This window comes from Pelodiscus sinensis, chromosome 7 (genome assembly GCF_052426305.1).
Source record: "Pelodiscus sinensis isolate ZL-2025 chromosome 7, ASM5242630v1, whole genome shotgun sequence".
NCBI lineage: Eukaryota > Metazoa > Chordata > Testudines > Trionychidae > Pelodiscus > Pelodiscus sinensis.
The window spans coordinates 4,104,059-4,120,845 of record NC_143058.1 but is presented as its reverse complement, the minus strand read 5'-3'; the positions used below and the strand labels follow the sequence as shown (position 1 = coordinate 4,120,845).

Below are 16,787 nucleotides of genomic sequence, written 5' to 3'. Positions count from 1 at the left end.
ACACTATGCAGGGCAGGATGAAAGCTAGAGCCAAAGGGAAATACTAACTTTCCACTCCCCACAAACTCCCACTGGTTGGGGGTGTGTTGGTGGAAGGGGAGGGACTGCGGGGGGGAGGGAGGGGGGCTGGGACAGGCTGTGACGCCTGCCAAAGCTGACGGTGGGAATAATCCCATATTTGGTAGAACAGCCTGCTTCCAGACTGATTCCGTGGAGGCTGGAGTGTAGCATTGTCCTGCCCCCTTTCCCATCCTTTCTCTGGGATATCAAATACCGCTCTGGACCCCTGCCTAGAAAACCCACACCAGGAGAACCATAATTTGTGCTTAAGCACATGCAGTCATCTGCTACCCTAGTAGGAAGACGTCTTACTAGACTACCAACGTATAACAGATTATTTGGCCAATTAGAACAAAGGAGACGTAATACTAGGTGAGATTGAGCCGACAACTTCCTGCCTAGAGTAAATGACTCATACTCGATACTTCCCATCAAGACAACCCCTGTCCCCCCAGTACCCCAACAGTCCATAATGCACTGAGCTAATTGTACCAGGCTGCACAGTACGAAATCAAACTCTTTCTTCATATCCAGAGATGAACATCTTATACCCTGACTCCTGAGAACGGAACACCCATATCTTATTACCAAGCCTTCACTGGTCATAAAATTATCCAATGGCATTTTTGGCAAGGGCACTTCTTTTTCTATGCTGCTCCTGAAGAAAACTGTGCATAACTTCTTGGAATTAACAAAGTGTTTTATGTTCAAGCTGAGGGGTCACAAAGCAGTTTGCATGACTGCATTGCTGCTACCCTATGTACAGAAAGTCTAGCCGCATGCACTGAATGAGATAAAAATGAGATAAAAAAATCATAGGACTCTGCCAGATTTACCAGAAACACCTAAACTTGTTAAAACCACTTACAGAAACTTAAAAACAAAAGTTACTTTTCACTAAGATTCTCGTTTCCTTTTTGCATTTCCTGCAGCTTAAAATGTTAAAACCAACCTAGTCAATTTCGCTTTTGCTTCTAGACAGTGTCAGTTTCCCCTCTGGTTCTTATGTTCTAAGGCAAGGCAGCTGTGTTTGGGTTATTAAGAGGGAGCAGAACAATTGCTTAATAAAACAGATGTCACTTGAATTAAACAAACAAATGATCAAAACCAAACCAAACAGAAACACTAGGACTCCTTTTATAAAATCAATTTTTTGGACCGAATGTAAACAAAAAGTGCTCCTTTATGCTCAGACTAGGATTTTAGCTCCGTAAATACCGCCTCAAATAACTCTTAGACAGGCCTTCTCCTTATATAACACTCACATTGGTTATCTCCATCAGCAGAGCTGAAACAAACACACTAGGCCCAGTTCTTTTGGGGGTTTTCACCCCCACAAGGGTGCTGTGAGCCTTAATTAATTAAGGTTCGACCAGCCAGTTGAAATTCTTGGAAGAACAAAAGTGTTAGGAAAAAGCCTAGCATGATTAGCTTCAGAGGGGTAGCCGAGTTAGTCTGTAACAGGAAAAACTTAAAAAACAAATAGTCTAGTAGCACCTTAAAGACTAAACAAAACATGTAGATGGTATCATGAGCTTTCGTGGGCACAACTCACTTCTTCAGATAAGTGGGAAGTGCCCACAAAAGCTCATGATACCATCTACATGTTTTGTTAGTCTTAACAGTGCTACTCAACTATTTGTTGTTTTTTAAGTTTATCATGATTAGAGTATAGTTTGAAAGCAGGCTTTTCATAGAATCATCGAATACTAGGACTGGAAGGGACCTCGAGAGGTCATCGAGTCCAGTCCCCTGCCCTCATGGCAGGACCCAATACTGTCTAGACCATCCCTGGTAGACATTTATCTAACCTACTCTTAAATATCTCCAGAGATGGGGATTCCACAACCTCCCTGGGCAATTTATTCCAGTGTTTGACCACCCTGACAGTTAGGAAGTTTTTCCAAATGTCCAACCTAACCCTTCCTTGCTGCAGTTTAAGCCCATTGCTTCTTGTTCTGTCCTCAGAGGCCAAGATGAATAAGTTTTCTCCCTCCTCCTGTGACACCCTTTTAGATACCTGAAAACGGCTCTCATGTCCCCCCTCAGTCTTCTCTTTTCCAAACTAAACAAGCTCAATTCTTTCAGCCTTCCCTCATAGCTCATGTTCTCTAGACCTTTCATCATTCTTGTTGCTCTTCTCTGGTCCCTCTCCAATTTCTCCACATCCTTCTGGAAATGCGGTGCCCAGAACTGGACACAATCCTCCAACTGAGGCCTAACCAGCGCAGAGTAGAGCCGAGTTTAAGCCCTGTGTGTGTGGAATTCTCATCGGCTTCCCCAGGAGTCGCCTATAGGGGGCACCATAGGCAGGGAATACAAATTGTCACCTCCCCTTATTCAGAGACGGTAAAATCCTAGGGCTGGAAGAGACCTCAGGAGGTCATCGAGTCCAACCCCTGGCCAAAGCAGAGCCAGCCTCACTCCACAGAACCTCCTCTGCTGATTCCTAGAGCAGATCTTCCAGGAAAACACCTTGTCTCAATTTAATACATTGCAAAAGCGTTGCATGAACAAACCCAGGCAAATTTTGACGGCCTGGTGTGAACTTAACCCTTCACTGGCATCTGTCACCTGGTGGCGAGATTCCCCCCGTCTGTGCAGTCGAGGTTAACACCTCCCTATTGGCTTCAGCTGGAGTGAGCAGAGCTGTCCCCGCGGGCAGCTGGGGCCTGCGCAAGAGACAGAACGAGTCTGCAGCAGGCCTGGGTGCAATCACACAGCGGCTCGGAACCCAGAGACGTTTTCGAAAAGATCAGCCTCCCTGCGGGTGAATACGATCAGAACTCTGGATGACAGTGAGCATGTGATCCTGCCACCGACGAGCTGCTGACGCGAAATAAACACTGGCACCCCCTTTCGCGCGCTAACCTCAAAGAGCCACTTAAAAAGTAACATCTGACTGAGATCTGCCCTGGGTGCTGACACCTACCGAAGGTCTAGCGTGCCGCCTGGGTCCAGGGATCGATGCGTTTCACCTCCACGTGGCTGGAGAGAACGGAAAGCATGGCAACAGAGACTGGAAGCCCCTTCCGTCGCATACCCACTGTTCCACGAGTGCGGTGGTCTCAAAGGACACGTACTGACTATGCACATTAATGGGTGGATGGGTGATGTTTACCGGGTAACGGTTCACTGGTACCCGGGAGCAGCCCCTATGGGCGGAGGCTGCTCTAGCCCCAATGGGTCCCCTACACAGGTCTGCTGCTTCCCAGCCCGCATGGGCTCGGAGCCAGCAAAAGCACACATGCGGGGGCTGGCAGGGACAGCCGTGAAAGCCCCCGCAGGGGGCCAGGTGCAGCTAGGCCGGAGAAGCCTCTGCATGTGGCAGGGACCCCTCTAGCCTGACCCCTGCCCACCCCCTTTTAACTGGTTAAGCGGCTAAATGCAGTGTCCGCACTACGTTTAACCATTTAACCAACTAAACGGGATGTTTACATCCCTAGTCTTGACATCCCCGGCCCCCCTGGCTGGCAGTCTGACACAGAGGCCTGGCTTAGACCCGTGTCCCAGCTAGAAGTAGTCTCTGTAGCTGAGGGGAGGTGCCTGCCATATAGACCCTGGCCTGAGGAAACGGAGACAGTGTCCATCTCTAGGTGACCTCTTCTGCCTGCATTCTGTCCACCTAGACTATTGCTGCACACCTAGCCGTGTGTTCCTCTGGCTGGCAAATGCCTCGTGGATGCCCCCAACCCATCGTCCTCCTCAGCATCCCGGAGCTCTCTGGTCTCACCTCTAAAAGACTCAGCCAGGCCCTCATCATGTCCTGCCCCGAGGGTGACATCTTCCCTCCTCTCCTCCGCCCCGTAGCACTGCCCTCTGGCCCGTACAACGGTGCATCAGCCGTGGTCACTGAATCTCTCCACTGGCTTTCCCAGGCCGAACTTGGCACCTCCTAGGATCTCGAGAGCCTTCTTTCTCCACACTTGTCTGTTGCTGCAGCACGCTGCCTCCTCCACTCCCTCGCTGCAGCTGCCTCCATGTGTTTTGGCTGCCGCCACCCCTTCTGGGTGGGACAACTTCCCCGGCTACCCCCACCCATTTTCACTAATCCCTTTCCTAGAACCACCCCTTTTCCTGTCCAGCCTCCAAGTTCCCGACAGCCAGAGAGAGATGCCAACAGAGGAACAGTGAGATGGATTTGGAAAAAATCTTATATGAAAAAAAATCCTCAGCTCTGTCCAGTTGTGCACCCAGCTGGATGGCATAAAACCACAAGGTCTTGCTGCTGCCTTTAGCCTCCCCCCCATTTCTTTCTGGCTTCTCTTGAACTAGACTATAAACTCACTGGGCTGAGGGCTGTTCCACTGCATTTGCATGACGCTTGGCTCCTAGCACCATGTGGCTCCAATCCAACAGGAGCTACTAATTTAAATAGCATTAAACATGAATACTATTGCGCACAGAGTGTATTTACTTCTTAGTGCATGTATGAGTGAGTATATATGTGCATCTGCCTATAGTTCTCTATATGGTCCTATACATATCAGAATAGCTATTCATCTATGGGTGCAGGTGTGCACACATAAGAACGGCCCAGTGTCCTGTCTGCCGACAGTGGCCAGCACCAGGTGCCCCAGAGGGAGTGAACAGATCAGGGAATCATCAAGTGACCCCTCCCCTGTCGCCCATTCCCAGAGGAAGCCTCACTCCTGTGACTCCTTCCTTCCTCTTTACTCCCCAACAGAAGAAGGAGCCTCCGGAATCTAGCCTAGGTTGCCCATCGCTGTTGTAGGTACAATTAGGAAAAGGACGAGAGGTGAGTCTAAGTCTGCAAAGAACAAAGCAGATCAGAATTAGTGCTATATAATAGGCATGCAGGTCTGCAAAGAACCTACAACAGCATCTGTTATTCCTTTCGGTTCCCATGTATGTTTACTTACAGCCTGATCCTACAAACACTTAAAACATACGACAGACTTTAACCACGTGAGTCGTCTCTCTGACATGTCAATCATGTAAACAAAGCATGCACACGGTTAGGTCTTTGCAGGATCTGGGCCCTTGACTTTCCTCTACAGTCCCTCAAACTTGTTAAGTCTCACTTATACAGGGCTCAATTCTGCTCTCCGTTACAGACACATAAGTCTGGAGTAACTCCACTGACTTCAGTGCAGTTACTCCAGATTGAGGGCCTCACAAGGTAGATGAGAATTTGATCTCTATAATATGCATGCAAGTGCGCATCTTTTCTGGTGAGCTCTCCTGGGATTAAGCAGGCTTTTTTTTTTTTTTTTGGTTTGGATCCACAACTCAATCAACTTGTTCCTGCTCTAACAAGTAAGACGGCTGCAGAATCCGTCCCTCAAGAGGCCCCTATGCCGTCTCCTCTGATCCACCCCCGCCTCCCAAAAAAGCAACTTTCTTGCTTGCACCTGATAGATTTCACAATTTTTTTTTTTAACTTTAGATCACAAAGAAAAATGGAGTTTTTCCTGTTTCTGCTCGGAGGGCTGCAGGCCTGTTGCTACTAGCTTTAGCTTTCCCAGCTTCTGTGTTTTAATGGTTTCAGCTTCACACAAAGAAGCCACCCCCCAGCACAGCGTGCCACACTGCTTTTCCCCCAAACAGCACATGTTCGGGACTGTAGTGTGTACATAGTTCCCTGCTCCCATGACCTTTGCCCTAACCCTGACCCTTGGCTCTAACCCCAGTTCACCCCAGCCCACCACTCTATAGCTGGACACCTGTCCTTCTTATCTATCAGTCACTCATTTACAGCTGTTGTGTGTCTGTTAAACCCAGCCCCATGCTAAAGCACATTTAAACGGAGAGCCTGAAAGAGGGAGAGCAAAACATGTCAGGGGAATGATAAAGAATTAAACCTGGTGCTAGCTGCAGGGAATTGAGGTACTCCCACTACTTCTCCTGTCTTATTTAAGCTGACACAGCAAAACTCCTTTTCTTAAAGCTGGCTCCAGACGTCTCCTTCCAGCTACAGTTATCATTGGCTCGGAGTTTCACAGGGAAACGGGCCAGAAGATTCTTTTTTCTTTCTTGAAAGAAAGAAGGAATGAGAGAGAGAAATTTTGGGCTGCATTTGTTTTTCCATGGACTTTTTCAAGTCAGTAGACTTGTATTTGGCCAGTAAACTCCATTCCGGTTCTCGTCTCTGACCTCCCTGTCTCCGAGGTCACCAGGCAGCAGTGTGATGTGGCAAACCGTGAAACAAAAATGGAAAGAGCAGGCACAATTTAAGAACCGATCTACATCCATGATCCTGCTTGTGTTTTTACAGTTATGTAAATGTTACTGGGGTAAGGTACAGTTTTGAAGTTAAGGACACTACCCCCCTGACAACAGAGTATTTTTACAGGCTACTCATCATGCATCAGTGATATTAATAATGAACAAAATAATATTCCTTTAAAATTTTGCAGCTGTTTTCATTCAAGACACTTAGAGCTCCCTATACATATTAATGAATATTGGCTGTACAAAGGTAGATTAATGTCCCTAATATCATTATTCCCAACTGACAGTTGGGGAAACTGAGGCACAGTAAAAGCGTTAGTCCGTAGCAGAGCTAGTATTAGATTCTTTCGCAGCAGTTCTCTGCTTGGGGCCAACTTTGGCACATCGATAGACTGTAATCCAGGCCAGCTTCCCTGACATATTGTCCCTGGATTTCTGGCCAACCTGGCAGAGGCCAGCAAGTGCAAGTCAAACATCATTTTCTTTCCTCACTAGTTGCTTAGTAACGTGCCTATGAAAATATACTTCTCTGTCCTCACCCTCTGCCACTCAAAAGCCAAGAGGGTTTTTTTTGTTTTGTTTCTCCTTGTCTTCAGAAATTCCTGGTTTCTACAACCTCCCCAGTCTAACGCTAACTGCTGCTCTCTTCCAAGACAATCCAGACATTTCTTGTCTCAAGAAGGGGATCTTTTTTATTCCAAAGTTCAGTTCAGTCATTCAGAATTATTCACTTAATTGGAAGAAGCAACATTGCTCCCAAAGGGACCACCTGCAAGATTTGGGTGGAAGGCCCGATAACTCTTCAACCCAATCTCTCTCTCATATCATTCATCGGCTGGGTTCCTGACTGAGACAGAGGCATAAAGCCGTATAGGAAGTGTCTCAGAGGGGTTGCCGTGTTAGTCTGAATCTGCAAAAACCAGGAGGAGTCCTGTGGCACCTTATAGACTAGTAGATTTATTAGGGCACAAGCTTCTGCAGGTAAAACCCACTTCATCAGATGAATTGGAGGGGGAGTTACAGAGGCAGGGATATATAAGAACAACAAATGACAGACGTTGCTTGTGCTACTTGTTTTAGTTCATCTGACGAAATGGGTTTTAGTCACGAAAGCTGATGCCCTCATAAATCTTTTAGCCTCTGAGGTGCCACAGGACTCCTGGTTGTTCTTCCAGGAAGAAAAGCAAGCCGATTAAAGGAAGCCTGGCCAAGTGGTTCATATCCATGCACCTGCTACCGGACTGGATTCCTTGGGCAGGGCGAGGAACGTGAAAGAATAACCAGACTTGCTGAGAATGAAACGGAAAGCCAAGTGCTACGTGTGCCGTCGGACAGCGAGGGGCACTGTTGTTACACTGAGCTGGAGGTTGTCTATTGCATTTTAGCCACATTACTTTTTGCCTTGACCACATCACCTGCTTCTTGCACAGGACTTGTGTGTGTGCGCGCATGCACACACACACACACACGCAGAATAAATAATGCAATGGGTGACATGCATGGCGCAGCTCACAGCGTTTCAGCATTACTGGACAAGGATTACTACCCAGTGTATTGGGTTCCAAGACAGGAAATTAACTCCTCTTTTACCATCTTCTTCTCTTAACAGACCTACTCCGCATTTCGGCACTATGCAAGCAAGTGGCCTGTGCCTTTAAATTGCTTTTTTTTTTTTTTGCAATATATATATTTGGCTTTGCTTTGAAGGAAGACAAATAAAAAGCACTGGACACCTGCAGCAGCAGAAGTGGGGAAATAATAGAAGTAGACAGGGTGAATGGAAATACAGGAAAACCAATAAGGGGCGAGGCTTTATTTTAAGGAATATTTTAGGGAAGTACCATTTCCTATAGCATGCCAAGTATTTTTTTTCTCTCAAGTGTGCCTTGCTGCTGCCCACGGGTACACAATGCAAAGTTTCAAGGTTCAGTGTTAATACATTTCAATATATTTGAAACTGAGGGGTCAATGCCCGGTGGCCACCCCAAAGAGGATCCTGAAGTTGCAGACCACGAGAGAAATGTCCCTTCCCTTTTGCCTTGGCAATCTGCAGCGCACAAAGGTGGAACCCCCCCCCCCGCCTTTCTTTTGCGTGTGTTTACTTTGCCTTCTTTTTGCATGGGGGGTTTCCTTTCCCCCGTGCACCTGCTCCTGCGAAGGCCTCCAGCTGCTGCAGAGCTGGAAAAGCTGGTCTGAAGTGGCAGGGCTTGGAGGGGAAGGGGGTTGCCTTTGCAGGCGCTATGGGCTGACCTGAAGGGGGGAAACGGGTGGGGGTGCCACCCAAGGCGCTGGCCCGTCTTGGCATTCAAGGCTCTGGCTGGTGGTGCCCCCCAAGGGAGAGAGGGTGGGAAGGGTCCATGCGGAAAGAGGTGCAGGGACTGAGAAAGGCCATGAGAGTGGGGGGTTTTGACGGGGCTGGAGCAGGAATCCCGTGGCGATTAGAGGCAGGTCTGAGGCAGAGGAGGCCCAGGGGGAGAAGCCAAGCGGGGGGGCAGCCAGAGGGGCAGAGGCAGGGCCAAGGGCAGAAGCCAAATGGGAGGGAGGGGGAGGAAACCAGTGGGGCAGAGGAGGCCCATGGGGAGAAGCCAAGTGGGGCGGGTGGGGGGCACCAGAGGGGCAGAAGCAGAGCCAGGGGGAGAAGCCAAGGGGGGGGGGGGAGAAGCCAAGGGGGGGGGGAGAGGCAGGGCTAAGGCAGAGGAGACCTAGGGGGAGAAGCCAAAGGGGCAGAGTCAAAGCTGGGGGAGAAGCCAACGAGAGCCGGGGAGAAGCCAGAGGGGCAGAGGCAGCCACGGGCGAGGGGCACCAGAGGCACCCGAGAGGGACGGGGACAGTGGGGAGGGGGGAGCAGAGGCAGCCCGGGGGGTAGAGGCAGTGGGGGGGGGAGCAGAGGCAGCCCGGGGTGCAGCCGGGGAGGGGAGAGCAGAGGCAGCCCGGGGTGCAGCGGGGGAGGGGGGGGGAAGAGGTAGCCCGGGGTGCAGCCGGGGGAAGCAGAGGCAGTGGGGGGGGGGCAGAGGCGGGGGGGTGCGGAGGCAGCGGTGGGGGGAGCAGAGGCAGCGGGGAGGAGCAGGGGAGAAGAGGCAGTGGGCAGAAAGAGGGGGAAGAGGCATCCCGGGGCGCAGAGCTGGGGGGAGCAGGGGAGAGGGGAGCAGAGGCAGCGGGGGGGGAAGCAGAGGCAGCGGGGGACAGGGGGGCAGGGGCACCCCGGGGTGCAGCTGGGGGGAGGGCAGAGGCACCCCGGGGTGCAGCCGGGGGGGGGCAGAGGCAGCGGGGGGGGCGCAGGGGAGAGGGGAGCAGAGGCGGGGGGGAAGCAGAGGCAGCGAGGGACAGGGGGGCAGAGGCACCCCGGGGTGCAGCCGGGGGGGGGCAGAGGCACCCCGGGGGGGGGGCAGAGGCAGCGGGGGGGGGGAGCAGGGGAGAGGGGAGCAGAGGCGGGGGGGACAGGGGGGCAGAGGCACCCCGGGGGGGGGCAGAGGCAGCGGGAGGGGGGCAGGGGAGAGGGGAGCAGAGGCGGGGGGGGGAAGCAGAGGCAGCGAGGGACAGGGGGGCAGAGGCACCCCGGGGTGCAGCCGGGGGGGGGCAGAGGCAGCGGGGGGGGGGGGCAGGGGAGAGGGGAGCAGAGGCGGGGGGGGGCAGGGGGGCAGAGGCACCCCGGGGGGGGCAGAGGCAGCGGGAGGGGGGCAGGGGAGAGGGGAGCAGAGGCGGGGGGGAAGCAGAGGCAGCGAGGGACAGGGGGGCAGAGGCACCCCGGGGTGCAGCCGGAGGGGGGCAGAGGCAGCGGGGGGGGGAGCAGGGGAGAGGGGAGCAGAGGCGGGGGGGAAGCAGAGGCAGCGAGGGACAGGGGGGCAGAGGCAGCGGGAGGGGGGCAGGGGAGAGGGGAGCAGAGGCGGGGGGGAAGCAGAGGCAGCGAGGGACAGGGGGGCAGAGGCACCCCGGGGTACAGCCGGGGGGGGGCAGAGGCGCCCCGGGGTGCAGCCGGGGGGGGGGGCAGAGGCACCCGGGGTGCAGCCGTGGGGGGGCAGAGGCACCCCGGGGTGCAGCCGGGGGGGGGGGCAGAGGCGCCCCGGGGTGCAGCGGGGGGGGCGCGGCGGCCACTCACCCAGGCGGGCTTGCTCGCGGTAGCTCCTCTCGCTGCGGCAGAGCCCCCGGCCGTGCAGCAGGGCGTGCAGCGGCTTGTCCTCGGCCGGGCGCGGCAGGCAGCGCAGCCCCTGGGCGCAGCGCTCGGTGTACACGCCGCAGGGCTGCCCCTCGGCCAGGGCGCAGGTCAGGCAGCAGCCGCAGCCCGGCTCCTTCACCAGCTCGCAGCCGGCCGGGCGGGGCGGGCACAGGGACAGCGCCTTGTCGTCGCAGGGCTCGCAGTGCACGAAGGAGCCCAGCGCCCGCGCGCCGCCCAGGCACGCGCCCAGCAGCAGGCAGAGGGGCGGCAGCGGCAGCATCTTCCCGGCGGGGGGGGAGCAGCCCCCTCCCGAATGCAAAAACGCAGCACCCAAGAGTCCCCCCCGGGGTCCTGCGGGCTCGGCCTCCGGCGCCCCCGAATTGCACCGCGCTGCAGCAGGTGCGGGGGGGGGGGGCTCCGAAGCGAAGCACAAAAATGCGGGTTGACTTCGGTGCAAGCGGCGCCCCCCCGCCCCAGGCTGCAGTTTCCAAAGGCTGGGCCAAGGGGGGAGCGCGGTGCGTTGCAGAAGGGGGGGGGGGAGCAGCGCAGGTAGCGCTGGGCGGCTGGAGAGAGGGGGGTTGGAAGCACACTGGGGGGGGGGGGTGGATCGGGTCTCTCCGCCTTCCCCTCCTCTTCCAGGAAAAAAAAAAAAAAAGTTTTCTGCAAAAGTTTGGAAATGTTTGTGGGGGGGCAAAGGCTGCAGAGAAGGGGAGTTAAAAAAGAAAAAAGAAAAAAAGGGAAAAAAAATCCACTTGGTAGCTCTCCCAACACTTTCCCCCCGGAGAAGTTGCTAAAGAGACTGAATGACTTGTGGAGCTGCCTGGCTTTTAAATAGCCTGGCCTGGCTGCCTGCCAGCCCTTCGCTGCAATTTGAGATCCCGGTGACACCTCAGCTGGAGCGGGTGCCAGAGCCAGGGCATTGTCAGTGCACACACGGGCGGGGGCTGCTTGCAGCTTGTGACTTCTAGGTTTGCAACCCCCGGCAGCGATCAAGGAGGGTGGGGTGGAGAAGGAGGCAGGGTCCCTACAAAATACTGGCCTGTCTGCCCCCCTCCTCCTAGCCTGGGTTGGAGAGAGACACAGGGAGAGGATTTGGCTGGGACGCTGGAGGAGATCCTGGAGCTCTTTTGGAGTTCCCACGGGACTGGCAGTGACTTTTTTTTTATCACGGCCAGGCCCAATCCCGCATACAGCGGCTCTCAGGCAGAAGGGATAGGAAGCGGGTTTGCCCTGGTGCGCAGCTCCGCCAAGAGCTGGCTTTGCCAGCAGGGAGCTATTTACAAGAGCTGGCAGGGACCCGGGTTGCAAAGAGGACACTACCCCTACGACATCGTAAGTTACTTTCACCGCTGTGGCAGCGTGCTTCTTATCCCTAAGAGGTCACGAACCCCCAGGATCAGGCCCTGCTTGGAGCAGGGAGCTAATCATGGGAGGCTATCAGTTACAACACAACAAGGATGGCCCACCTGTTCACAGGGTGGCTCATTCAGGCCTGTCGGGGAGCAGAGAAAAATGTGTCCCCTGGCATTGGTGTACACCTGATACAAGTCTGTTCTCCTTTGCGTGCACGCCTGTGCTACCACACGAGCTCCTTGCCTGGAAAACACAGAGTTAATACAACTGAAGGCTGAGCAGGGGTAGGCCGGCTACAAGACCTGTGTTGGATTCCATCCTGGAAAAGTGAGCCGTGTCTTGCAGGCCACCGGGCGACCAGGGGAATTTGGCCACGCGAAGCACAGTGTGGACATTTTATCTCAATCCGGTTCTGCCCCATAAATCCCTCTTGTGTGAAAAGAGCCAGGACGCCAGCGGAGGTGTCACCGGGATCTCAAATGGCCTTCCTAAGCACAGATGTTCCGGGCACAACCCTTCACACCACCATGCAACAAAGCCTTTTGCGCTTATTAATGATTTGCAAAGATTAACTTTGGTAGTGCAAAATCTCCACTAATACATCGCCCAATCCCCTGACGCTCTAAAACAGCTGTTAGCAGACACAACACACCTTGAGTAACAGGAGCAGCAGCAAAACCCGGGTTTAGGGTCGTGGTGGTGTATTCTCAAATATGTCAGCTGTGGTGCTGCCTTCAGACAAAGGGAAAAATTGAAGGGGTGCAGCCACTTAAATGAAATACCAGAGCTCCCCTTGCACCTTTTCCTAGTTCCATATTCCTTGTTTCTTCTCCGTTCCTGCATGAATGTGGCTGCCTGCATTGCATGGATTTTGCCACTAGAATGCACCCTTATCTATGATAAGAAGTCGGATCCCTTGACTTAAAAAGGTTAACTCTTTTTCTGCCAACATTGACTAGCCTTAAACCTTTGCTGGTCATCTCGGGGGTTCATTATTCTAATGCATTGTTCATATTTTCACCATATGCATGGATTCTGCATTCAGTGTGAGATTCTTTTCTAACAAAGATGCCCAAGTTTGCAAATGTTGAAAGCTGTTTTTCGACAAGCAGGGTTGTCATAGGTTTTCGTGTAAAGTATTTGTTTAGATCATGCTTAGCTATTTCTAAGTGGCTGTCCCTATTACGATCGATAGATAGATAGATAGATAGATAGATAGATAGATAGATAGATAGATAGATAGATAGATAGATAGATAGATAGATAGATAGATAGATAGGGTGTGTGGGGATAGATAGATAGAGGTAGAAAGACTTTTAAATATAAATTCTACACTGGACACTGATAAGTTTTCTGGAATATTAGTCATATCCTGGCTTTAGAGAGATAAGGTGGGGGAGGGAATATCTTTTCTTGGATCAACTTCTGTTGGCGAGAGAGACAAACTGTGGCGCTCCACACAGCTTTTCTTCAGGTCACCTCACCCACTTTGTCTCTGTAATGTCCTGGGACCCACATGGCTACAGCAACCCGGCAAATATCCTGCCTTGGATTTTTGTGACACTCTCCCATTGAGGTCAGAGGGCATTTTGCAGCGCTGTGCCGTTCCATAGCACTTATCACTGGAAGATCGCCATGTACTTCGCAAGAGTAGCGAAGGTGGGTGAGCGGCCCTCCCCACTCATTGTGAAAGCCAGGGAAGCTGAGGCATGCAGAAGCTAAGTGGCCTGCATACAGCAAGACAGGGGCAGAAACAGCAATGCAATACAGGGGTAAGATTTCAGCTCCACACTGGCCACGGCACAATGCATAAAAAAAGCCAGAGTGGCCCATAAAGCTGCAGTTCCCCTCATGGAAGGACTCAACATTGTGGAAGACAGGTGTTCCTCCGCATAGCAGTGCGGGAGCTGGCTTGGGGGTGGGATGGGCAGGGTGTACAAGGGTGGAGATTTCCAGCAACACTGTTCAGAGCCCTGGAGAGGCTGTACTTTTTTAGACAGCACCCTAGACTTAAGTTCTGTTGCAGGCCATGCAGGAGCAAAGCCGTCTGAAAGACACCCTCGCTTCCTCCGTACTGGGCTGCAAATTCTATGCTGTGCTCGCATCCCCAAGGCCCAGCACGGACTTTCCTTACTCTCAGTTGTGTCCTCTAACCCCATGGCAAGAGGCAGCATTAAGGCATAAGCTAATAGGCCTTAAACCTTTAGCCAGAAGCTGGTCCTGTCTTTACCCTCTTGACTAAGGACTCTCCAAAATAATAAGAGCAACCTCTGTACTGCACACTGCAGTGCAACAGAAGGTATTTATACAGCCCCCTTTCTGTCATCTTAATGGAGTTGCCACAGAATGATTGGGGCATGGAGTCTGGGCTGTCAATCTGGTCTCTTTCACCAGCACTAAAGAAACCATTTCACTTTAAAAGAGTGGGGGAAAAGAAAGCAGCCAGTTAGCTACATGCGGCTGTTTTTCAGCTGTAAGAGAATCTGTAACTAGCCAAGATCAGATTTCTCCGTTCCTGTGCATTTCCAGGGACTAGCAGGATAATATTTTAAATTTATATAACACTGTTTCTTATTTGGGTAGTGAATGGAAAGCATTCAGATGAAATCTCTGTTTCTGTTAACCTCTTTCTAATATACTTCCATTCTATATACTGCATGGTTTAGACACGGCTCTTTGTTACCAAAGCTCTCTTCGGGAAACAGTTACCGTTCTTTACTTCTCAGCTATGTTACACTTCATTATGCTCCTCTCTGCAATGTGTAAAAGCGCTGGCTTTCAAGGATGTGATAAAAGAGACGGAGCGTATGCTTTCTCCTGGCCTCCTCGGTGTACTTTGGTGCCACTTGGAACATCCAGCGAGTTCAGAGTTGACGCACAAATATGGATGAGTTTTTCTTTCCCTCAAGGAACACTGTCAAATTAGTTTCAGTCCAAAAATCGAGGCTGTGTTAAGGCGAGTAAGGTTTTATAAACACGAAGAGAAGTGTTCTCATGCAACCCACGAAAAACCAGTTACAACAGCTATTTTGGAATTGCAACATCCCTTCGCAGGGTTAGAGACCACGACATTGAACCATGGTGCTAAGGTGGGGAATTTAAGGCTCCGGGGGGGGGGGGGGCAGATGTAGCCCCTGGCTTACCTGGATCCAGCCCCCCCAGACTCAGGACTCACCCTCAGCATTGGGGAACACGTGGGGTCTCCCAGTGAGGCTGGAACACACAAAATCTACTAGCCAGAGCCCCTGTATGCTCTGGTGTGCTAGGGCATTGAAACCAGAGACAGAAAACTGATCAATTACAGAAGTGAAAATGACACGGCCAATCAGAGAGAAATGCACCCCCCGCACAAGTAATAAAAAAGGGGATTTTGATTTCTAAGTTATTCTCCCATTTACTATAAGGGTATTTTTTGGTATCTTCTTTAAAACATTCTTTCCCCCTTCCAAGTACATTGCTTTTCTCTTGACAGTGTCCCTTTAAACAGCATCCTGATGTGTAAGCATAACAATACTTTAAGAAACCGCTGCAGTTTTGTGCATGGACTAAGCACAGCTATAGAGAAATATACAAAACGGGATGGCCAAACGTTTTTGGAGCCACGAGTGTAGTAGCGGTGGTGAGGGCTAGGTGGCACCGTGGATACATTGGACGTTTACTTCCGAAGACATCCTTTCACACACTGTCTGGGCAATGGTGAATGAAATTATCACTTTGCAGGCAGTTCTCTGCATTATTAAAAAACCCACCTCTCCCAAACACATCAATGCTTCATAGAATCATAGAACACTAGGACTGGAAGGGACCTCGAGAGGTCATCGAGTCCAGTCCCCTGCCCTCATGGCAGGACCAAATACTGTCTAGACCATCCCTGATAGACATTTATCCAACCTGCTCTTAAATATCTCCAGAGACGGAGATTCCACAACCTCCCTGGGCAATTTATTCCAGTGTTTGACTACCCGGACAGTTAGGAACTTTTTCCTAATGTCCAATCTAAACCATCCTTGCTGCAGTTTAAGCCCATTGCTTCTTGTTCTATCCTCAAGATGAACAAGCTTTCTCCCTCCTCCTTATGACACCCTTTTAGATACCTGAAAACGGCTCTCATGTCCCCCCTCAGTCTTCTCTTTTCTAAACTAAACAAACCCAATTCTTTCAGCCTTCCCTCATAGCTCATGTTTTCTAGACCTTTAATCATTCTTGTTGCTCTTCTCTGGACCCTCCAATTTCTCCACATCTTTCTTGAAATGTGGTGCCCGGAACTGGACACAATCCTCCATCTGAGTATTCAAGTAAAGACAGCATCAGTGTTTTGGTTCCAAACATGATTCTTGTGCATATTTTAAAATCACACCTCCTCAAGGCATTTGCAGAAGAACATAAGAACAGCCATATTGGTTAAAACCAAAGGTCCATCTAGCTCAGTATCCTGTCTTCCAACAGTGGCCAGTGACAGGTGCCCCGGAAGGAAAGAATAGAACAATCAAGTGATCCTACCCCTGTTGCCTGTACCCAACTTCTGACAGAGGCTTCCGATACCATTCCCACCCTCCTGGCTAATAACCAGGGCTCAACGATCGCGGCAAAAGCCACTTGCCAGCCTCACACCACGCATGTGCGAGACCCGCACTGTGCATGCATGGATTGCCGGTGAATAGGGCGACTGGCTGAAATCTACTTGCCATGGGCAAGTAGATAAGCATATTTGTCGAGCCCTGCTAATAACCAAGGATGGATCTCAAGTATCAGAGGGGTAGCTGTGTTAGTCTGAATCTGCAAAAGCGGCGAGGAGCCCTGTGGCACCTTATAGACTAACTGAAGTGTAGGAGCATAAGCTTTCGTGGGCAAAGACCCACTTCGTCAGATGCATGACATGCATCTGACAAAGTGGGTCTTTGCCCACGAAAGCTTATGCTCCTACACTTCAGTTAGTCCTGAAGGATGGATCTATTCTCCATATATTTATCTAGCTATTTTTTTAACCCTGTTAAAAACCTGGCCTTCACAACATCCTCTGGCAAGG

General features: G+C 51.7%; 1 protein-coding gene across 1 annotated transcript in view; it reads right to left on the bottom strand.

Moving 5' to 3' along the window:
* Positions 1–11,215, bottom strand: part of IGFBP5 (insulin like growth factor binding protein 5) — a 36,100-nt gene extending 24,885 nt beyond the window's left edge. Inside the window, exon 1 of the mRNA XM_075933016.2 lies at positions 10,352–11,215. Coding sequence (XP_075789131.1) covers positions 10,352–10,688 — 337 coding nt within the window. The 5' untranslated portion in view covers positions 10,689–11,215. The remainder of the gene's footprint in view (positions 1–10,351) is intronic.
* Between the last annotated feature and the right edge of the window lie 5,572 nt (positions 11,216–16,787).